The sequence below is a fragment of the Elephas maximus genome, chromosome 10 (genome assembly GCF_024166365.1).
Source record: "Elephas maximus indicus isolate mEleMax1 chromosome 10, mEleMax1 primary haplotype, whole genome shotgun sequence".
Taxonomy (NCBI): Eukaryota; Metazoa; Chordata; class Mammalia; order Proboscidea; family Elephantidae; genus Elephas; species Elephas maximus.
The window spans coordinates 94,637,867-94,661,892 of record NC_064828.1 but is presented as its reverse complement, the minus strand read 5'-3'; the positions used below and the strand labels follow the sequence as shown (position 1 = coordinate 94,661,892).

The following is a 24,026-nucleotide window of genomic DNA, read 5'->3' as shown; positions in this document are numbered from 1 at the left end:
TATCCTAGACTTGGAGCCCTGGTGGCGCAGTGGTCAAGAACTGAGCTGTGAACCAAAAGATCGGCAGTTCGCATCCACCAGCTGCTACTCTGTCCTGTAGGGTCGCGGTGAGCCAGAATTGACTCGACGGCAGTGGGTTTGGTTTTTTGGTTGTCCTAGGATCTGGACAGAAAGCAGAAGACAGGACGTCTGGTCTTTTTCCAATAAACTTTAGACTTTGTTTTTGACGGTGTATCCGTCCATTTGATTTACATGACAAGTGGGGAAATGAGTTTTTAATAATCACTTTTCCCTAAACAAATATCCCTGGTTCTGCACAGCTTTGTTAGCTGGTATAAGAAAAATGAAAACTGATCTTATTCATAGGGAGATGTACAGTTAATAAAGTAACCTAAACTGTTGCATTTTGGATGTAAGAGTGTTGAGTAAAATCCTTAGCTCTTCATTAATCCTTTTTCATTTTTCTTGTTTGATATCTATGTTCTGATAAAAGCATTACCATTTGTTTTTTATTTGTGCAGAACTTTAGTGTCTTTAATCCTGAACTGATTATTGCAGTATCAGATGTTCTAAGTTATAAGCAACTCCTTTGAAAGTGTTATGTACATGAGTATATCAGTTTGAAAGGGAAAAATAGCTTATAGTGTAAGAATACCATCTGGAATAGGCTTTCCTGGTTTAGTACATGAGAAAGAATTATCTTATTTACCAGTAATCTTAGTATATATTCCTAGTTTGTGAAGAAAAAGGAGTGAAAGAGAGAAAAGCATGATGCAATTCATGTGAAATAACCCTGATGTCACAAGTTCCCATGTCTCTTAGAGTTCAGACACACATTTTGCTACTGGAATGTCTAACAACTTGTAGTGTCTCAAACTTAAATGTTTTTAGATTTATTTATAGGTATCTGTATTTACCTGTTCACTACCTATGTAACCTGTTGTTATGAGGTATTAAATTTTATGATAATAGTATTAGTGATTTCAGATTTCCACCCAAAGAGTCAGTATTTTGGGACATAATCATATATACCTGTACTTTTAATTTCTGCTTTTAATAGATTTAAATAGTTAATATCTGTGATTAATTAAATACATCCACATGTACAACCTTGATATATAATAGAGATGAAGGATTTTTTCTTTATCCAAAGATTTGCCGAGACTAGAATTTTTTTCTTAATCTGCTTTGATATGAAACATGTATTAGAACTTAGAATACTTACGAAGCAATAAGTGTGAAGGATAATTGGTAATTGACATTATTGTTTAAATGTCATGGGCCTATGGGACTAATACATGCCACGCACTTCCCCATCTGCCCAAAATAAAACATCCTTTGAAGGTAATCTAAAAGTAGTGAATGTGAACAGTAGCTGTAATTTAGATTTTCTTTGAATTAACACCTCCGTATGTGGCAAACCTCACTTGTAGACTCATAGACTGGTTTTCTTAGATATTCAAGAGAAACGGTTGCACTTCTTAAAGTTAGCTAGGTTCTTTGATAATACCGACTCCAAAACATGATTTGGTTATATTTTAGCAAAAGGTACATGTTATGAATAATATTTAGGATATAACCATATGAAGCAAAAATAAATGGCAACTGTAATACCAAATTTTCTGGTAAAAAACACATGATCTTATAGCATTTTGCCTACTGGTTAACTTCTGATACAGTTTATGGAGGAGGGAATACCAAAACTCACTTCTGGATAGAATCGGGTAACTTTTAAGTGCAAGAAGGAAACTTGGAGATCATCTGTCAGTTTGTTTTTTCTTTTTTTTTAAACTGGCAAAGAATACAGAGATCAAACATTTGGGCATGGACATGGAGTTGTCGAATGTGTTTATGTAAGAATAGGAAAAAAGAATAACAAGCGACCAGAATAGAAGTAGCAGGAAAACACAGAATAATAGAAGGAAAACTAGTGTAGTTGGACAAAAACCAAAGCAACCTGTTTGAATTTGGAAAAAAGATACAACTAGTTGATTCTTTCTCTCTCTCTCTCTTTTTTTTTTTTTTTTCCTTTTTACGATTGATTTCTCAATACATAGACTTCATGTGACTCAATTCATGATAGTATGGTGCTGTTTTTTACCTGCATCTGGTTATCTCTTCGGTGAAGTAGAACAAAAATCCTAAATATCTTTATCCGGCAACTCTGCTGTGAGAATAACTCTTAGTTTTCATCTTTAGTAGTCTTAGTGAATAGTAAAATGCTGACCACTAAAATAGGCTAACATAGCTCCAGATCTTGAGCAGAAGAATGGACTAGGTGGAAGCCTGAACCCCAAAATCAGAGACTTATTTTTATGAGCTCAGTAACTCATTCTCAGTGATAGACTAAATGTATATAGGAGAATTGGTGGAACCTGAAGTGCCTGTTTTTTGTGGTGGTGGTAGGGGGTAGTCTGTGTAACAAATGAAGCTATTTTTCCCGGAGAAAGAAAAATTTAATCCCCCCACCCCCGCACCTCTTTCACTTAATCTTTTCTGAACAGTCGTTGAATACAACAATTTTTACGTAAGTCTAGGTTTTTTTTATTCAGTCTCCAATTATATTTTCTTTTAAAATGATAGCTGTAATTTCCCATCAAAAAAAAAAAATGACTAAATTGTCTTAAAATTTCTTTACAGATGAAGAAGACAGCCAGGATGAATCCTTAGATTCCAAGGTATATACTAAAATTTGCAGTGGCCAGTATTTTCTGCCCAATTTAAAAACATCAGTTATGTGTCTTAGATGTGAAATCTCCATCATTTGAGTAACTAATTGGTATTAAAGGAAAAGAAAAAGAAAGGTGATATCACTATCTGTTGTAGCTCTTCTTAGAGGGAAAAAATTTCTGAGCTATGAAAGAAAAATTTATCTCTAATGTTCACATATTATTATAATTTTAGAACCTGAAAAATACTGAAAGAGAAATAGTATTTCCCTTAAGGGTATTAGCTATTAGGTTTAATTTCAATTTGAATGTGCAATATATTTGTGTGTGTGCGTGTGTGTGTTAAAGAGCCTTCAGGCAGTTAACATTTTTCCTGCCTAATGAATCTTGGTACTGTTAATATCTAAAAATACTCTATATTCTCAGACTTCTTTGCCATCAGATGAGTCGGTAAAGGACCACACCACAGCAGGCAAGGTAGTCGCTGGTCAGATATTTCTTGATTCGGAAGAAACAGAATTGGAAGTCCCTATTCAAGAAGAGGAGGACAGCCTCAAGGGTCAAGAGGGGGAAATTGTCACAGAAGAAATGAGCTTTCTAGAATCTCCAGAAAGCAAGGACTATGAAGAACCAAAGAAAGTACGGAAACCAGGTAGTCTGGACATTTTCTTTGCCTTTGCCTGATTTAGGAAAAAGACAACTGGAATTTTAAAGCTAGTGCAGAAAGCATGAAGAAGGCTAGTTTTACTGATTATTAACCACATATAATATATGGAAAGTGCAGTTTTACCGGATTTTCTAGATTTTAATATATCAAAATTATTCACTTAACAGATTCACTTTTTATGACCTGAATTATATAAACTGAATTCATATAGACAAAAATGCGTGTGTATCATAGTAATATCATAACTTTTCTTTTTAGTATGTAAATAAATTTCTCTCTTAAGAAATTTAAAATAAAGTCAGGGTGGTAAACAAAATAGAAATTTAGATAGGAAGAATTGTCTAATGTAATGTGCTGCTTTGAATTATGGTAGGATTTCTACTGCAGTGTCCTTTTCAGTCATCCTAGGTAATTTGATTTAGGTGTTTATTCCTCCAGTTGAAACTTACATAAACTTTAATCCTCTTCTAACTTTCACTTCTTTGACACCCTCTACTTTGAAATTGTGATTTACTCTTTCTCACAGTGGATTGTGCTAAAGACCTATCCTTTTTTATATTAACCACTAACATGCCCACTTTGCCCTGTCCCACCACCTTTCTGTCATTTAGTTTATTATTTCAAAGATCACCAGATCACCACCATGCCCACTTGTCATTCCATTATTAGCCACACTCAGGAATTGGTCCAGATTCAAACTTTTAAAAATATTTTTTTTTATTATAAATATACCATACTCAAAAATAGAAAAACGAGAAAACTTTGAAGTACCTTAATCCCATACATTGAAAATAACAGCTATTAGCATCCTACTGAGCTCTCAGACTTTTTTCTAGATACTTAAATAGTTTTTAAGAAAACTAAATTGGGCCAAAATGCATATATTGTTTTATTGCCCCCTTTTTCACTTAGGACCCCTAGTGGCACAGTGGTTAAGAGCTCAGCTGCTAACCAAGAAGTCAGCAGTTCGCATCCACCAGCTGCTCCTTGGAAACCATATGGAGCAGTTCTACTCTGTCCTATAGAGTGGCTGTGAGTCAGAATCAACTCAACAGTAATGGGTTTTGTTTTCACTTAGCAGTTTACAGTTAACATTTTTCTATGTGGTTTAGTATTCTTTTACAGTGTGATGATTAACAGCTATCAAAAATTCTACATAAATGCACCATAACTTATAGATTTACAATATTATTTTGAGAGATTGTTTTAGATGTATCTTTGTGCACATTTGTAGATATTTTTTTAGGATTAGCTCCTGAAAGTAAATTTGCTGGATTGAGTATAAAATTTTTAAAGACATTTGATACATATTGCTAAATCGTTCTTCAGAAAAAGTTATTCTGTTTACCTCCTTTGAAACTACCCATTTCCCTGTATCTCAGCTAAGTGTGTATCACCATTTTACAATGTTAGCCAAATATTATATTTTAATTCATTCTTTTTTATTTTTTAGTAAGGAAATTTCCATATATACAAAAGTGGAGTGCATAATGACCCCTGTAGCCATCCATAACCCTACCTTAACATCCATCACCATCTGTTCTGATTTCGTCTTTACCACCCCACACACACTTACTCTTCTTTTTCCTTTCCTGGAGTATTTTAAAGCAAATTCCAGGCATTACTTTGCCTATGTATGTATCTGTAAAAAGTAAGGATTTTTTTTTTTCCCCAGCAACACTGCAATACCATTGTGACACTCAAAAAAGTAGCAGTTATTTACCACCTAATACCCAGACTTCACCCAGTTTTCCCAATTATTTCAAAAATGTCTTTTCACAATTGGTTTGTTTGAATCAGGATCCAAACTAAGATCTTACGTTTTTCTTAATCTGTAACAGGGCTCTCGCCCTTGTTTTTACGTGTCATTCTGTTTCTTAAAGGAATAGTATCCTTTATGCAGTATACACTTTCCCACATTAGGGATCTTACTGATTGTACCCTCATGATGTTATTTAACATGTTTATCTGCCATACATTCTAGAAACTGGAAGGCTATAAGCTAGATGCTTTTATAGACTTGGTTTTGAGGATTGTTGAGAACATTTCATAGTGGTGTTCTGTACTTCCTGTTGCATTACACTGGGCGGCAGATAATGTCTTTCCCACTTCAGTGTTATGATTGATCAGCGAGTTCACGTGGTGTCAGCCTGAGTCTGCCATTATAAATTTCCTCACCAACCTTTCACAGAGAGGTTTTGGCGATAATTGATGTTTGTTTTCTGGATCCATTATTTCATTGGGAGCTGCAAAGGAGTGACTTCCTAATTATCTCATTCCTCTTGCATTTGTTACCTGGGATTCCTCTATAAAGAAGAACTTTCTTTCTTCAACTGTTTGGTTACCTGAAATATAGCCCATACAGGAAAGCCAAGATAAATGCTTAAGTCTTTTCCTTGAAACATTTTTCAAAATAATGAATCCGTACCCTAGCAACCTTCAAATAGAAACTAATGAGTATATTTTTGTTTTGTCTTTGTTTTTTAGCATCATTATAAACCCTTGGATTTTTATGTATTTATGCATCAAAATTTTGATGTTCCGATTATCCTACCTTTGGTCATTACGTATTCTTTCAGGTTCATTCTTTTGTCTTTTTGACCAGACCTTGGTAGTCTTTAATAACATCCTTTCTTTCAGGCAGGACAAGATGTCCTAAACTCATCTTATACATTTCCTAACCTGGCCATTTCTCCAAGGGCTCCAGGTTCCGATTAGTGGGAAATTGTATTTACATATTACTAGCTAGTTTCCAGGGATTTGTGTTGCTACTGAGTTGCCATCACTTCTAGGGCTTTTTGGTGGACACAGCTAAGAACTACATCATCAACTCATACTGATACCTCCAATTCAAATTAAATATTACAGGTGAGATAACAGAAAGGGTTGGATCGGCAAACTGGACTAACAAGAATTTTACCCCATATCAAACTTTGCTAATAATTGTAAAGATACAGTTTGTCATGAGACACAGGCAGAACATGGAGAAGTCCAGAACTCCCAGAACTTCTCTGATCCAGATTTTAACATAGGAGCCCTGTAAGGGATGCATATGGAGTGTCACTTCTACAAAAGGGAGCGTTTTTGATCATGAAGTATCACGATAATTGCATTTCAAAAGCGAAACCAAACCAGTTGCCGTCAAGTTGATTCCAACTCATGGTGGCTCGTGTTTCAGAGTAGAACTGTTCAATTATGCTCCATAGGGTTTTCAATGTCTGTGATCTTTTGGAAGTAAATTGGCAGACCTTCCTTCTGAGGCCCTCTGAGTGGATTTGAACCACCAACCTTTCAGTTATTAGCCATGTGCTTAACCATTTGCACCATGCAGGGATTCCTGATAATTGCATGGCTTATGTGATATTTTCTAGGTTGCCATCTCCCATAAATCCACACATAACAGGTTTATGTACAGTATGCAGTCTAGACAGACCAGGTACATCCTGCTGAAGCATTCCATGTGTAGGGACTCTACCGCTACTAAATATCTTCAATGTGTTTGCCAATATGTCTCTCATTAGCATGTTTATAAGGGGATTTGGTCAGGTCATCTCTCTCTCTCTGTAAAAGGAGAGAACGGATTGCAGGTCAACTGCTATTCCTTTCCATCCCACCAGGGCTTTTGCTTCTTTTCCTCTATGTTTTGTGTTTCCTTTTACTAATGCTGAACGCCTTGGTACTTAATTATATTAATCTTATATTGCCTTATCCTGATATATAAAAAATATATATATATAATTTGAAAGTAACCATGTCAGCCTCAGCACTAACAACAGTACCACTGAATTCAGTTTAGTATTTTTTTATGATTCTTTTTGTTGTAAGGGTATATCTTATTAGGGATTTATAATTACAACATGATGTTTTAAATCACTTGAATAGTTCTTGTGGTTATACCAATAACTGTACACATTTGACTTTTGTTTCAATTTGCTTTAGTTTTTCAGTGATTAATTTGTTTTTACTTTTGATTTTGATTTGTTTTTAATTTATTCCTAAAACATGAAAAAGCATATATACTTACACATATGTAGTATATAACATAAATGACATACTCATGGCTTTGTATATGTGCAGTCCCAACTACATTAGAACTGGAGTTATCTGGCAATTACTTCTAGACTTGTTCCCGTTTTTACCTTCTCGTTCATGTCACTTCCAGACTAACTGATCTTCCTAAAACCAAAATTTATTCTATAACTCCCATATTTATAGCCCTTTGTTAACTTTTTATTTGCCTGTGAGTTAAGTGCACACTCTTCAGCACGTCTCACAAAGCCTCTGTGTCTGGTGTGCCGACTGGCTTCTGTAACTTCATCTCTGCAGCTCTCCCCCAAGCACCTTCTTTCATCAGTGCTAAACTCTTCACAGTTCTTCAGATACACCATGAAGTTTATGCTTCTGGGCCTCTGTACAAGTTATCCCCACTGCTTGGAGTGCCCTCCTTACCGCCTCACCCCAATCTGCCTATCAGGGGTAGTTGAAGACTCCCCTGTACATAAGAGCTCCTATCTGGTCTGCCTGCTTTCACTCCTTCCGCCTCATGTCAGTTCTCTACCCAGCGGCTAGACTGATGCTCTTTCCTGTTCAGAAGCCTCAGTGGCTTCCTGTCATTCAGAATAATATCCAGACTCCTAAAAAAAAAAGAAGAAAAAAAAATTTTTTTTTTATCTTTACTAACAAGGCCTTGTATGATCAGGCCTTTCCTACCTCTCTGACTTCATCTCCTGCCACTCGCCTTCACTCACATGACTCCAGCCACACTTGCCCTCTTATAGTTTCTTGAACATTTCAGGTTTATTCCCATCTGTGTCTAGGGTCCTCAAACCACCCAGGTGCAGTGATTCATAATAAGGATGCACAGGGCTGAGCATATAGTCATATTCACAGTCGTGATGTATTACAGCAAAAGGATACAGAGCACAGTGGGCAAAGGGAAAAGATACCTGGGGTGAAGTCCAGAAGAAACGAGGTATAAGCTTCCAGGAGTCCTTCCAGTAGTCACATAAAACCAAACCTTTTGCTGTCAAGTTGATTCTGACTCATAGTGACCCCATAGGACAGAGTAGAACTGCCCCATAGAGTTTCCAAGGAGCAACTGGTGGATTCAAACTGCCGACCTCTTGATTAGCAGCTGAGCTCTTAACCACTGCGCCACCAGGGCCCAGTTGTCACACAGGACATGCTTAATCCCCTTAGGAACAAATGATGACAACACATGTGAAATGTCTAACAAGGAAGCTTGTTAGAGACTCAGTACCCAGGGATTTTCTTGGAGGCCGTGTGGCAGAAATATTTAAGCACTCAATTACTAAGAGAAAGGTTGGCAGTTGGTGGTTCAGACTCACCCAGAGAGTCTCGGAGGAAAGACCTGACGATCTGGTTCCAAAAGGTCATAGCCTTCAAAACCCGATGGAGCACAGTTCTACTCTGCACATATGACATCACCATGAGTCAGAATTGACTCAGTGGCAATGAGTTTAGACTTTTTTTGTTTTGGTCACATAATTGCACACTACCAGAAAGAAAGTAGGTGTTCAGCGTAAATCATATTGTTTGCACAAACTGTGGATACAGTGAGCCACTCTTATCAATTAGGGTGGTAGAATCCTTATCAGACACCAGCCAACCTTATAAGCAGCCTTTCAAAGGATAACAGCCAGGCCTGCTATGTTGACTCATTTCCACACAGTCCACCCTCTTGGCCCTTGGCAAAGGTATCTTTACAGCAAAATTATCCTTTGGACCCCACACAAACCTGCAGTATTGATATCAGTTATGCCTTTCTGGGCTCCTAGACTTAACCAGTTAAAACAGATGACATTAATCATAAAGTCCTGTCTTAGGTACCTAGGTGGCTTCCTCCTCAAGTTTCTGTATTAACCGTTTTTTTCTGTCTGGCCTGAAGCATCAATGCAGGCACTGCACAGCTCTGCCCAGTAAGTTGAAACTGACCTGAAAGCCTTCCAGGGCTAAGGCAGTGTTGCAATAGTCACTGTACACATGTGAAGTACAAACCCAAAGAGTATATGTGGCCCCCTGGAAACAGTTTTATGGTTGTTGGGGCAGCCAAGCAGGACATACATTACTCAGGCAGTACAGTGTGGCCTCCCACCATGAGGCCTCCTGCCCTAGGGCTCACAGTCCTGACCAGATAACTGCGTTCAATTTTTGGTTTCAGAGAGACTGTCTAAGGCAGTCAGTTACAAACAGTCCACTTGTCCATGACACCCGTTCATCCACCTCACAAGGATGAATAGCGCCTGGAGGTGCCCTGCATGAAAAGTGCAGGGATTTGAGTTTTCCCTTCCTCGGTTGGTAGATCACTTTTCATTCGGCAATCATAACTTCACATTTTTTTTTTTTTTAGTCATTCCCTACTCCCATCAGACCTTTCATCTGGAAAAATTGTATACAAGAAGGGCAAAAGCATTTTCACAGAAAAAAAAATACATTTTTATAGAACTTACCCAGAAAGATAATTTTCAAAAATTTCCAAAATGGGTTTACATAATCTCCCACACATTTTGGCCCTGATCATTTCTAAAGTGAGCAGCCTAGAAAGGATGTTTCCCTTTCTGAGGGAATAATTAGATTGTGCCCAAGTATGTGTATCAAAAGAAAGGTAGGGAAGTGGAGTCAGGTTATCTGTCCATTGTTGCAACCTGCAGCTAAGCTGGAAAGGTGAAAAGTACTAATAGCAGTGGCACATCCCCCCAAGGGGGTTGAGTCCCATCAGTTGGTCAGGAGTGAGTGGAGGAGTCACAGTGCCCGTGATGTTCCCTTCTGTAACTTGCAGCTTTGGGCAGTAATCACAAATTAAGAAAGCAATCGGTCACTGTATAACAGCTGTGTAGCAGATCAGCAGCTCAGTTTCAGGTGGGCCAATTAGAGTTTGCGTGTGACCCAGGCAGTCTCACAGTGCGGGGCCCCACAGCATGGTGTCCTGAATCTACAACAGCCTCAGAGTCTGAGTTCTATTTATTGGGCCTGTGCCAGCTTTCGGTTCAGCGCTGTTCGTGCTGAGGCTGCAAGCCCATAGCAGTCAGTCTCGGGTTTTAGCTTAGACTCCAGTTCAGGCAGTTAGGATCTGTGAATTCAGAGACACTGCAGGGTCAGATAGTCCAAGTGACAAATGCTTTCCTAAGCCCTTTTAGTCTTACTGAGGAACACTGGTGGCGCAGTGGTCAAGTGCTCGGCTGCTAACTGAAAAATCAGCCCTTGGAGCCCACTAGCTTCTCTGTGGGAGAAAGATGTGGCAGCCTGCTTCTGTAATGATTTACAGTGTTGCAAACCCTATGGGGCAGTTCTACCCTGTCCTGTAGGGTCGCTATGAGTCGGAATCAACTGAAAGGCAAGGGCCTTGGTTTTTGTGATTTAATCTTGTCAGCCTTCAGGGCCAGATTGATCTGCTCAAACCTATGTATATTAGGCTGGAAAATCATCAGCCTCTAAGGGTCAGACATCTGATTGCACAAGAATGCATTAGCAAACTAACAGCTGGTTTTTAAAACACTAAAAGTGTGTCTCCAGTTGGAGGTTGCCACTTTTCATGTTTTCTCCCTTTTCCAGAGGCACCAATAAGCAAAAACCTATATCTTTCATAACAAAAACCATCAATTATAGAGACTTTTCTGTTTCTAGAACTAAATCAGGAGCTTAAATTCCAGCCAACCCACTGGTGGCAAGAAGCAAGGAAGTTGTGTCCCACTAGGACACTTTCTTATCTGTAACTTTCCCTAATCGGGATGGTGCCTCGAGCACTTACAGAATTACAAACATTAGCATTTTTATGGATTTTTACATACATCCAGATGCATTAGCCACAAAATACGAACCTTCCCCCCCTTTTTCTCATTGCAGATTTACTCAAACCCCTAGCAGTGTATTCGCATTTCCAGTGTTAGCATTACAGCTGCTGGGGAAGATCCACCTGGAATGCCAGGGATACAGGGGATAGGGAGGCAGCAGCAGCCAGGCTGAATAAATGGCTGGAGTGTCCCCATTCCTTTTTTCCTTTCGGGTGTATCTAAAATGTGGCATCAGCCGTGGGAGCTGATTAACATTCCCCTTTCCCCCACTTTGAAGAGAGAGCAATGCAAACTTTAAACATTTCAGCTCACCCAAAGCTTACCTTTGGTAATTTTGGGCCCTTTTTCTCTTCCTAAAACGAGGAGAGAACAAAAACCAAAGGCATCACCTGGGCTGCACACTTTTCGCCTTCCTTTAGCAGTATAGCCAAAAGCGGCCAACCCTCCTGGAGTTAGATTTTTGCTTTTCAAAATCCAGGCGTAACTTTTACCTCTCACAACAGCAGGGAGGCTGCTCTTTGATACCACGGATGACTCCATAGCCACCCCTTCATTTTTCCTTTTCCCAAGCAATGCTTCACCAGATTTCAGTGAGTCAGGATCATTATGGAAAATCCCACTTCTGGTGCCAGCTATAGCGGAGGACCCTAAGGCTACCCCAAGGTTCAATAAGTCACTAAGGAGGATATAGTCATACTCCTTACTGATTTATTTCATATAGTCATACTCACACCTATGATTTGTTTCAGCAAAAGGATACAACACAAAATCAGCAAAGGGAAAAGGCTCATGAGACAAAGTCCTGAAAAAAGCTTCCAAGGATTTTTTCCCAGGGGAGTCACACAGGACACGCTTAATTTCCCCAGCAACAAGTTATGGCAACACGTATAAAATACTGTCTAGTAGAGAAGCTTGTAAGAGAACCAGTGCCCAGGAGTCTTTTCTGGGAGCTGGCCATGTAATCACCCTCTGCCTAGCACATACCAAAATTGCAGACTCACAGAAAAAAAGCAGGTGTTCAGCATAAACCATATTTTACAGTTGAAGGACCATGAGTCACTCATCATTTAGGGTACCGGGAGCCCTCCCAAAATGTTAAATTACCAGATGCCAGCCAAGGCCCAGCCTTGTAAGCAGACCTTTCAAAGGATGACATACAGGCCTGCTATGTTACCTGTTTTCTGCATACCATCTCAATAAACATCTGTTAAAAATGAATAACTAAATGGCCATTTATAGACTAGTCACAGCCATCTTAAAAGGAACATGTTTTGTTGCAAATAACAGAAAATATATCAAGCAGTGGCAGAAATAGAGGCTTACGTAGCTTACATAACCAGAACTGCTAGGCAGTTCTGAGTGTGTGCCTTCAGCAGCTCTAGCTCTTTGTTTCTTTCTTGTTCAGCCTCCTTAGTAGATTGGTTTCGTCCTCGTGTTTGCTCCACAAGGTCACACTTGGTGATGGCAGCACCTTCAAGCCCTGGATCTTGAGGAAGGAGTGGTCCTTGTATCAGGAGGGCAGGAGTCATGAGTAGAACTCTGCCAAAATTATCACCTGGCCATCCCTAGCTCAGAGCCCTGATGGCGCAGTGGTTAAGAGCTCGGCTGCTAACCAAAAGGTCTGCAGTTTGAATCCACCAGCTGCTCCATGGAAACCCTGTGCAGCAGTTCTACTCTGTCCTATAGGGTCGCTACGAGTCGGAATGGAGTCTTCAGCAACTGGTTTGGTTTTGGTTTTATCCCTAGCTCAGAGAAGGTGAGGAAGGGATTGGCGATAGTGAGTGAACCTGTACTGTCTGCCACGTAGAGACATGTCAGTGATGTGTTAAATGGAAATGTCAAGTTGTAAGATAACTCACTTAGTACATTCTCCCATTTGGAAAATAAAACCATGTTGTTTCACATGTTTGCAAATGAAAAGGAAGTGGTCCAGATCTTTTCTGGTAACAGTCAATACCTCTGGAGAAAAGGAGAGTTCGAAATGGTAGGTAAAGATGACTGTGATTTTTTTTTTCTTTAACTTTGTATACTTTCCTATCATGTGGATTTTTTATTCTGCAACAAACACATTGTCCTTACTGTACTAAAAAATAAAAAGAAGAAAAATGAAATAGAATAGCCAAGTATCTTGATATATTTCAAATGGCACAAAAAGAACTGAGTTTAAACTTATTAAATCATGCTTAAAATTGGGGTCTGAAGGGAGCAAGTTGGTTGAGTAGTTAGATGGCATTTCTATTTCACTGTTGTTTGTGTGGGAGCGGCAGGAAACGAACAACCCTTAATCAGAGTAAACAGAAGGTAGGAGGCTAGGGAAACATAGTCAATTGTCTAACAGATTCTAACTTGAATGAAAAGGCTTTTATTTGGTTTAGTTTTACAAGAAATTATCTGTGCAAGAAAACTTCTAGGAGACTATTCTTGTGAACAAACACCTTTCTTAGAGTCTTTCTTACCTCACCCCCACCAAGGCTTTTGAAACTCAAATAACTACCGTATTTTTAAGCAAATGATGCATGTATTACAAGGTTTTGCCAACCTCACAACCTTCCCTCCACGCATTACTTTCATAAGCGCACTATGGCATTTTTTTTTTTTGTACATGTTGCTGACTTCAGTTTCTATTTCTGATCACATGGAAACTTCACTAAAGGTATGTGTTATCAACCTCAGTCAATAGAAACAGTTTCAATTGTTTATTTTTCAAGAACACGGGGACTACCAAACTTGATCCGTGACTTCTTGACTGGGGCTTATATGCGTGCTGTATGCATGGGCACGCTATGCCAGAACTGTTGACTTAGTTTCACCATTTCCCCGTTACTTTTGTGGACACGTTATTTGCGAAAATGTGGTATCTTCAAAGCCATTATTTAAAGAAACTCACTGTTCCTAAATAGCACTTTTTCTGAGCAAGTTTTACTCTGTATGGTTTTTGACAGTGCCTGTCACCTGATTCTTATGAAGCCTGTCACTTTGTTCTGGGCGCATGGGTCAGTACTTGCTTCTGTTTCTATTGGAAAATAGTTATTTCTCACAGAGAAAGCTGAGCTTTGTATGAACTCTGATCTTTTGTTCATTCTCTGTATGACCACATCTCATTTTTCTTTGAAAAATACATTTTAATTCGTGAAGCAATGCCTTCCTTAATATAGTATTTATTTGTTTGCTTATTAGCATATGTAGTTTCTCAATTCTGGTTAGCAGTTCCCAAAGCTTTGATGAAATCAATCTCTTTGTAGCACATCATGGAACATTGGTATTTTCCCCAAGAGGTTACTATAGACTGTTTCTCAGCCAATATTAAATACCTCTTTATTTGGCCTACACTGTTTACTTTATCTCAAACATGGTTTACTTTAAATCATCTGTGTTGGTGCTTTATTCTTAGTGTTTTGTGGATTTTTTGTGTGTGTGTGATGATTGAATTTTTATCTTGATGTTTGCTAAGATTGATGAGCACTATGATAGTTGTCTTGAGGTTATGGCTTTTTAACATTAAACAATCATCTCAACTATATTTTAAAAATATGCCTGACTAGAAACTACTTTCTGCTATGTGTTTGGAAGCACAGAATTGCTTCAGACAGGCAGCATGATTAAATATTTAATTTTCTTGTGAACAGGACACCTGTCTAAACTTACAAATACAATGTTAGTCTTTCGTGGCACTGTAAAAGCTCTTGTCTTTGGTGGTGGTGGTGTGTGCTGTCGAGTCAGTTCTGACTCAGAGTGACCCTATGGGACAGAATAGAACTACCGCATAGGGTTTCCTAGGCTGAACTCTTTACGGAAGCAAATCACCAGGTCTTTTCTCCTGCAAAGCCACTGGTGGGTCGACCTTTCGTTTAGCAGCCAAGCGCTTAGCTATTGCACCATCAGGGCTACTTGTAAAAGCTCTTAAAATAAGAAATTTGCAAAATGATATCGCTTGCCTTTATAAAAATCAAGAAGTTAACTTTTTTTTGCTTGTTTGTTTTGGTTTGATTGTACAATTAAAAATAAGGAAAAGATATGTTGGTATTCCCAGGACATTTAATTCAGTACCTAGAACAACATTCAAGCCACATTTACTTAGCACACACTCGCACTTTCTTTCTCTGTTGCTCTCTCTCAGATTATTTCTGTAAACATGCTGTAATAGTTTATATGTTAAAAACAAATCTTCTGGCCCCAAATTCCCCTCCAGCCTCTTCTCCATTTCTCTAGTCCCTTATAGCAAAACTCTTTGAGAGAGTTGTCGCTATTCCCGGATGTCACCTCCACTCTTCCCCTTCTCCCATGCAACTCCACTAAAGCTCCACTCCCCTCCATGCCACTATATCTGGTCTTCTCAAGATCACCAGTCACACTCAAATGCCAAATACTAGTCAGCTCTTAGTCCTCATCTTACTGACCCCTCACCAGTACTTGGTACAGTTGATCACTTTTCCTGGAGATGCTTGGCTGCTGGTTCCTTGGTATCAACCTGATCTTGAAACATGTGCTTGCCCCAAGACAGCCTTTGGCCCTCTTCTCTGTCTATGCTATGTTTTGTTGTGATTGTTGTATGCCGTCAATGCAATTCTGACTCAGAGAGACCCTTTATGACAGAATAGAACTGCCCCATAGAGCTTCCAAAGCTGTAATCTTTACAGGGAACAGACTGCCACATCATTCTCCCACAGAGAGGCTGGTAGGTTCAAACTTCTGACCTTCTGGTTCACGGCCAAGCGCTTAACCACTTTGCCACCAGGGCCCCTTACTCTATGTTCTGGTGCGGATTAATTCCATCTGTGTTGATGCCCAGGTTTCCATTTAATGGCTGCACTGTAATTGATTTAGCCAATCTTCTAATGATAGGTTTTTTAGTTCTTTTTGGTTTTATGTTTTTAAAATTATAATACAGCACAAATATTCTCTTGCACATATCTTTGTGTCCTTGTGAGAGCATTTCTGTAAACATTCTAGTGGAAAAACTGCATCTAAGGGTATACACCTTTTTAAAAATTTTTAATTCTAGTAGATATTATTAAATACCCTTTTTAAGAGGTTATACTTATGCCTGACAATATGAAAGTGCCTCATTGCTCATACTCTAGCCAGCCCTGAATATTTTCAGGGTCCTCCCCCTTCACCACCACCATTTCTAGCTTTCTTGAATGATTTTAATTGACTTTGCAAGAGCAGATTTTTACTAGTTTAAATATAAACCAGTCTGTTTATTATTACAAGTTCTCATGTACCATAAATATCTTACTCTTGAGGTCCGCATATATAGATTGTAATACTGTGTTATTATTGTAGGACCAAAACATGATTCCTTTTCTATAAAATGTAAATTTTTACATGAAGGTGCATCGATTTAATGATGCATTTTTCCTCTTTCATTTTAAGTGTCAGATTTGATTACTGGCTGTCCTTAACTTAAATTGCATAATGAGTCAGCTTCATTATGCCAGAGCAGTGATTACTGTTTTTTTGGTATTTGTTTTGTGGACGCTTTTAAAATGATAGATGGTTTTGAAATTCTTTCACAGTTTCTCCATGAAAAGGAAATTAACTGAAACTAACACTATTGTGAAAAATTTCTGCTCGAGATAATTGACTTGAAACTAGAAGTCTCTGTAACTTTTGGAAGACTTTAAACTAAGTTTAAAAGGGTAGTAACAGTTTCCCTGTTTTGATTTTTGTTTGGAGAAGATAGCTCAGAGATATAAATTTTCTTTCTAATAATTTGCTAATAAACACATTTTTTGACAAGTTTCAGTTTTAACTAAATTGATGAAGCAGGTGCATCCTGGGGGTTCTTCGTGCTTATGTTAATGGTGAATCATCAGTAGGTTAAAACCTTTTTTTCCCTCCAAGAAAGCCATTTGGTTCTTTGTAGTTTCTTTTGCTGTATATTACCATCACATGAAAGAGAATTATATTGTATATTTGAAGCACTTAGAAAGTACAGGTTTTGGCAAACTAGAATTACTATGTTTAAACTGTTTTTAAAGCAAGGATTTCTATTATAGAAAAAAATGGAATAGCCTTATAAACCATTATATGTAATTTCAGTTGAAATTCAAGTTTATAGACTGCGGGTTTACGGAAGCTTCTTTTGAAGCAATTTGGATCTAGTAGCAGTACATGTTGGTGCCCTTTTCAAATTCTGTAGCCAGAATGACCTCTCTGAGGTTGTTGCTGAAGGATACTTTGCTTATACTTTCCATTGAAAATGGTTTCTTAAAAATGTGGACAGATCAAAGTTGAAAAGTTACTTGCCTTGAATCAGTAGTTACTAGGATGATGAGTGACATTTACCTGGTAGTAAACGGTTTGAAATTCATTTTGTCTTTCATAACTTATTACACATACTTTTTTAATTAGTATCTTAGGATTTCCTTTTTTACACTGAACAGAAAGAAGAGATACTTGTTAGCTTTTCAGAGCAGAGGTGCTGATAATAATAGCAGGTGTCACCTCTTGAATTCTTACTACCTTAATAAGTAACATGGTGAGGCCTTTACATCCCCATTTGTAGATGAAGAATTTATCTACAAACAATTTTATAGATAAGGAAAGAGATTAAATAACTGCCTCAAAGTGCACAGCTAATGAGTGGTAGGTTTGAATCAGGTGTTCTGACTCCAGAACCTACATTCTTAGTCACTAGGCTCTGCTGCCTAGCTGAATTTTCCCTGTAAAAGCAACCAGTCCAAGTTGACGTGTACTCGTACCTAGCACATATTAGGCTCAGTCCTGACTCTGGTCTTCTCTTATACACTCTCACTCAGCATTCTTATGCATACCCTCGGCTTCAAGTGATGTCTATACACTGGAGAACTTTCTCTTTGGCTACAACTAGAGAGATGTCTACACTGTTTTTTTTTTTTTTTTCTTCATTTGTTTTATTTTATAGCCACCTTGAATGTAGACAAAGCTTAATTTGTCTCTTTTGACCCACTTCGCCCCACTCAACCTACTCCTTTAATGTTATCTATGTCTTTAAGGGCAACCATCTGGCATTTCCTTGCGCTTAACACCTGGAATCTTCCTTGACTTCTCTGCCCTCTCACCTGCATATCTAGTCAGTCATTAAATGGTATCATATCTGCCATCTTAGTGTCACTTAATACATTCACTTCTTTCATCCCCATTGCCCTCTTCAGGCTGCCGTTACCTCTCAATTAGACTATTGCCACAGCCTTTAAACTCATCAACTTTCATCCAGCATTGCTTCCTTCCATTCCATTCTGTACTCTCTGCATAAAATATAAGTATGAGCATGTCACTGCTACTTAAAACTCTTCAGCAAGTTCCCCTTGTTCTCAGAAAGATGTTCAGACTCCTTAACAAGACTTGTAAGGACCTTCCCAGTAAGGCTTCTGCATGTTTCTCCACTTCTCTTGCCCGCTTTGCCACTCACACTACGTAAGTGAGCTCTTTTTATTTTTTGTAACATGCCATGCTCTCTTTCAGCTGTTTCTTAACACACACTGTTTCCGCTGTCTGCGACGCTTCTGCCAACCCCACACCTTAACCTTTCTTCTACCGCCTACTCCTGCATATCTTTGAGGTTCCATTTAAACCGCAGTTCCTGGCAGGGAAGACTTTCCTGTCCATAACATCCATTGTACTTTTGTTTTAATGTCTCTCTGCTAGGCAGCAAGTTCTGAGTAGCAGAAACCTTTGTGCCACCTTATCTCTAGCACTTGGCATAATTCCCAGCACTTAGGAGATACATGGAAAGAACTTAGAGATACGGTCTTTACTCTTAACATGCTCAAAGTCTAGTGGAAACTAGAGTATGGTAAGAAATAACCTCAGTGCATATAAGAAGTACTCTAGTAAAATGTTATGGGATCACAGAGGAGTATGTGAGTGATTAACTTTACCTTTTTTAGGGGAGCGTTTTCCCTATACAACTTTACATTACTGAAGAAATTGACATACAGCATCCAGATAGAAATAAGGGGAGATGTTTTGAGTGGTGAAATTGATTCATTTGCATTTTGCCTTATTTTTTGCTCGCTTGTTGGTCAGTTTTACAGTAGACTCTTAACGTCCCTACTGTTGTATCTCAAGACCATCAGAAATTCTAAGCTAGACATCAATATAGGGTAGTCAACTAGGCATACTCACTAAGTAACTCGACCTCAAGTTGTTCCTAATCAGAGTTGGTGCTAGGCCCTTTATGTTCCCGTTATAAATCACATATTATGGATCTGCATCTTCAAATGGTAACAGCTAAAATTGACAGTGTTACGTCTATGAATACTAGGTGCTGTTCATGTCTAGATTTTTCTTGTTTCTTCTCTGTCCAGTTTTGACTGCCCTTGAAGGCACAGCACATGGAGAGCCCTGCCACTTCCCCTTTCTCTTTCTGGATAAGGAATATGATGAATGTACATCAGATGGAAGGGAAGATGGCAGACTATGGTGTGCTACAACCTATGATTACAAGACAGATGAAAAGTGGGGCTTTTGTGAAAGTAAGTATTACTCGGTAGGGAGGTATACCCACATTGTTTTTTGTCTAGGCCTTTCTCTAGCCATCCTCTCCCACTTTGGTCAGAACTGGTCAATGTTGATGACGTGGTTATAGACTTACAGAACAGACTTAGGAGCGGGAAGTATACAATGTGCTTACTTCCAGGCCATGCACTGGGGCAGCTTATCATACTCAGGTCCTATTTGAGATGGTTTTTAGTTGGTGTGAATGTGTAGTCGCATAAACCCTTCAGGCAGACAGCTAAACTAATTAATGTAAAACATTTTTTTAGCAATAAATGGCACAGATCATTATGGTGAAAGTCAGTAGTGATTGGAGGAAAAATAAATAGTATCTTTTTAAAATATTTTGTGTGAAATGTGCTATAGTATAGTAACATTTAGCAGGTATAGTATATTGAATTGACTTAAGCGTTATGTCAGATAAAAGGGGCTGACCTTTACAAGCATACTATGTTTTCAGGAAGAACTTTCTCAATATAAAATAGCAAAAGAAATCTTAAATATACCCCCTTTGATACCAAATAGCATTTTGAAAATAATGGCTCTGATATGATAGACTATTTGGACATTCCTAGAAGAAAATATCAAAAATAGTCCATCTTTGGATATAGACCGGTGTGACTGGGTACTGTAGGATAATACATCAGAGCTTTGTCTTTATATTGTAAGAATTCAATTCTGTTCCTGTTGGACCAAAAATGAAATACTCAAAAGTGTCTTGATGAGTTCTAGACTTTCTAAAAATGCTACATTATAGCAAAATAATTTTTGAAAAATATACATAACACTTCTGTGATTTTCAGTGTTGTATCCTTGAATAGAAAAAAAAAATTTAGTGAAATTTAACATTAAATCAGTATCTGTATTTAATTTAAAAAATCAATTTTTTGCTAATTTTTATCATGTAAGTAATCATAAATACTTTCTCCTTTTAAAGAAATACAATATGACTACTGTTCTCTAGTGTCCTGATTTTAGCTGAGCAGTAATGAAAGGTTTTAGAATTACTAGCAGAAACGTGTCCTTCAAAAGCAGCTGGGTATTGCTTTCTCTAAAAGAAAGTGACTTCGGTAAGATTTATTTATTTAATAAAAGGAAGTCTTAGGTAACAGCCACACTTAAACCATGTGTCTTTGAAGTCAGATTTGGAAATGGTGAAAGATCAGTAATATAGTCTGACTACCCAAAAGAAAGAATAAATATTGATGTTTGATAAATAATTGGTTGTGGGATTAAAATCTGTTTAAATGCATGGGCATTTTACTTTTAGCTGAAGAAGAGGCTGCTAAACGCCGGCAAATGCAGGAAGCAGAAATGATGTACCAGACTGGGATGAAAATCCTGAATGGAAGCAATAAGAAGAGCCAGAAAAGAGAGTAGGTAGCACTGCCAAGTTCATTCTTGTTAGGCCATTATTGAGATAAATTGCTAAGTATTTAACTTTTTTTTCAAAGTGTACTGCTCAAGACACCCAAGGATTTAAGTTACATTACAAGAAAACTTAATATGACGTACGGAGTTTAGTGGCATTGCTTATAGCTGATCTTAGCTTGTTGGGACAAAATGATTATAAATACTGATCTCAAAAATGAACAATCAGCAAAATGGAAATAATTGACTAAAATTGTAATAGTTTCTAAGAACCAAGAATATATATACTGTTCAAAACTCAAAATTAAATAAGATAAACAAAATATCGTTGTAGGGTGTTTTGCTTTTGTTTTGTAGTTTTCTTCCAGGCAAAGACTGGAATTTAGTAATTTGCACTTGGAAAGAACGTAAAACAAGTGACTGTCTTTTCTAAGATTTTATTTTCGATTGATTTCAGATGATTTTTTATATTGACTGTGGAAAGATTTGAAAAGAAAATTACTGCAGTTACCATGTTGGATTGTTTATTGGACACCATCATATTACTATAATTCTCCAATTGAAAATTTAGTTAATTTTTAATAGAGGTTTTTAGAATTACTATTTATGTTACCAGACTATTGCAAGATACCAGGATAACAGAGAGAATGTAAAAACAAAGTAGCCAAGATGTTTTCTACGTGTATGAATAAAGTCGCTTAGTAGAATTAAGATATCAGAACAATTCTATAACACAAGAAAATGATTTATGCTACATGTTAGTAGATCTTTAAAAAAAATATAATGCCAGTTCCAAAACATTCCTTTTTTTTTTTTTAAATTACTTACATTTGAAGAGCGTATCGGTATCTTCAAAAAGCAGCAAGCATGAACCATACCAAGGCCCTGGAGAGAGTGTCATATGCTCTTTTGTTTGGTGACTTCCTGACACAGAATATCCAGGCAGCTAAGGCGATGTTTGAGAAACTGACCGAGGAAGGCTCTCCCAAGGGACAGACTGTAAGTGTACTTTCAAATGACACTCTGCACACAACACTTGTTTGTTTTCACAGCTGCTCACTCTTTGTGTCCTGACTTCTTTTAGCACGTAAGACTGGAAGGTGAAATATCTTTAAATATTAATTTTGTGGCAGAGCCTCTTGCCAATCTTCTCGGACAGCCTTTCAGTTTAGTCAAAGAATATTGATGGTCAATAAAACATTTTTGCAGTTGCATTTTCCCACAACTACGTTAATAGTTTTCCAAGTTAGATCTGTAGAGAACGGAATGATGATAATTATCTTTTATCTGGAAATTACTCACCGTTGCATTTTTACCACAATTCAAATGTTCCAGCTCTTATTAATCTCAGTGTCTTTTTTTAAAAAAAAAAAAAGATCTGTCATTACAAAAGCAGTGCATGTATGCTGTAGAAAAGTAGAACTCCAAACTAACAAAACTAAGAAAGTAAACATCAGATTTCCACCACGCAGACATCACAGTTGTTAATGTTAGTACATGCATACCCTTCTAGACCTTTCTCTGTGTGAGTATACATATGAATTTTTATTAAAATAAGATTCCACTGTGTACTGTTCCATAACTTGCTCTTTTCAGTCAACAGCTTTCACTTTTTTTATTCCAGTTATTACATCATACAATATCCATGTCATAATCATATTTCCCTAATCGAACCCAAAATTTTCTTTCCAGCTCTCTTGTCCAAATAATATCCAGTCCAGAGCTACACCTTATATTAGATTATTTCTAGCATTACCTTACCTGTTGCCATCGAGTTGATTCCAACTCATAGCGACCCTGTAGGACAGAATAGAACTGCCCCAGAGGGTTTCCAAGGAGCAGCTGGTTAGCAGCCGAACCCTTAACCACGTTGCCACCAGGGCTCCATTTCTAGTAGCATAATCCCCCCTTTTTTTTCTATGACACTAACTTGTTAGAGATAGGGCCAGTTTTTCTGTAGAATGTCCTACCTCAATTTGTTTGCTTCTTCACAGTGTCATGTAGTTTGCTTTTCCATCACCTGTGGTTCCTGTAAACTGGATGTCACAGCTAAAGGCTAATGAATTCATGTAAAATATTTCTGGCTAGACGAACATTATAGGATGTTCTGTATTTCACATTGCATCACATCAGTCAATACGTAGTATCTGGTTGATTCGCCCTTAGTGATGCTAAGAGTGACACCTGGATTTAGGAGGACACCAAATTTATTTAATTTATTCAAGCTGTGGAATTTGCTTAAAGATAAAAAAAAAAAAAGTCTCACCATAGTTAGAGGAAGTCTATTTAAACAGTAACACTAAATAATAGCAGTAATCTTAACCATTGTTTTCTGTAAGACTGAATAGCTAATCAGTCTACAACTCTGTATATTCTGGGTTTTGGTTTATAAACAGATTATATCTTAATTGCTCCCATTTGTTCTTGAGGCTTTTTTTCTCCTCTTTGCATAAACCAGTTTATATAAAATTTATACATATATTCATTATTTTCAGAAGCATTCTGCCCTGAAGAATGCTTTTCACTTTGTGAGCATGTTTCCTCCGAGTAATAGACCCTTACAGTGCTATGGCACTTGGTGCACTGCAAAGCACTCTCTCCATGGGAATTAATTCTAGCTGATGCAACAGACAAGTCACAGTGGCTTAACACTGCGTGCTAGGTTCAGTGCAGCTCTCCTGCCTGCATTGCTTTCTTCCCAGTGGTAACTTACGGTCGTGGGCTGCTTCTGTCATGTAGCTACCCCAACTTGAACATGGGCTTCAAACCATCATGAAACGAGAAGAGAGGGCCAAAGAATTCTCTGGGATGTTTTTTAAGGCCAAGGCCTAAAAATGACTTCTATCACCTCTTGTTGGAGCCCTGGTAGGACAGTGGTTAAGAGCTAGGCTGCTAACCAAAAGATCAGCAGTTTGAATCCACCTGCCACGCCTTGGAAACTCTACGGGACAATTCTGCACTGTCCTATAGGATTGCTGTAGGTTGGAATCGACTCAACAGCAGTGGATTTGGTTTTGGCTTTTT

At 37.9% G+C, this 24,026-nt stretch overlaps 1 protein-coding gene across 2 annotated transcripts in view; it reads left to right on the top strand.

The window, feature by feature from the left end:
- Positions 1-24,026, top strand: part of SEL1L (SEL1L adaptor subunit of ERAD E3 ubiquitin ligase) — a 63,474-nt gene that overhangs the window by 4,244 nt on the left and 35,204 nt on the right. Inside the window, exons 2-6 of one of the 2 annotated variants that reach the window (XM_049899775.1) lie at positions 2,641-2,678; positions 3,096-3,321; positions 19,442-19,609; positions 20,902-21,007; positions 21,839-22,001. In XM_049899775.1, the coding sequence (XP_049755732.1) occupies positions 2,641-2,678; positions 3,096-3,321; positions 19,442-19,609; positions 20,902-21,007; positions 21,839-22,001 (701 nt within the window). The remainder of the gene's footprint in view (positions 1-2,640; positions 2,679-3,095; positions 3,322-19,441; positions 19,610-20,901; positions 21,008-21,838; positions 22,002-24,026) is intronic. The other variant, XM_049899777.1, reaches the window with a different exon arrangement.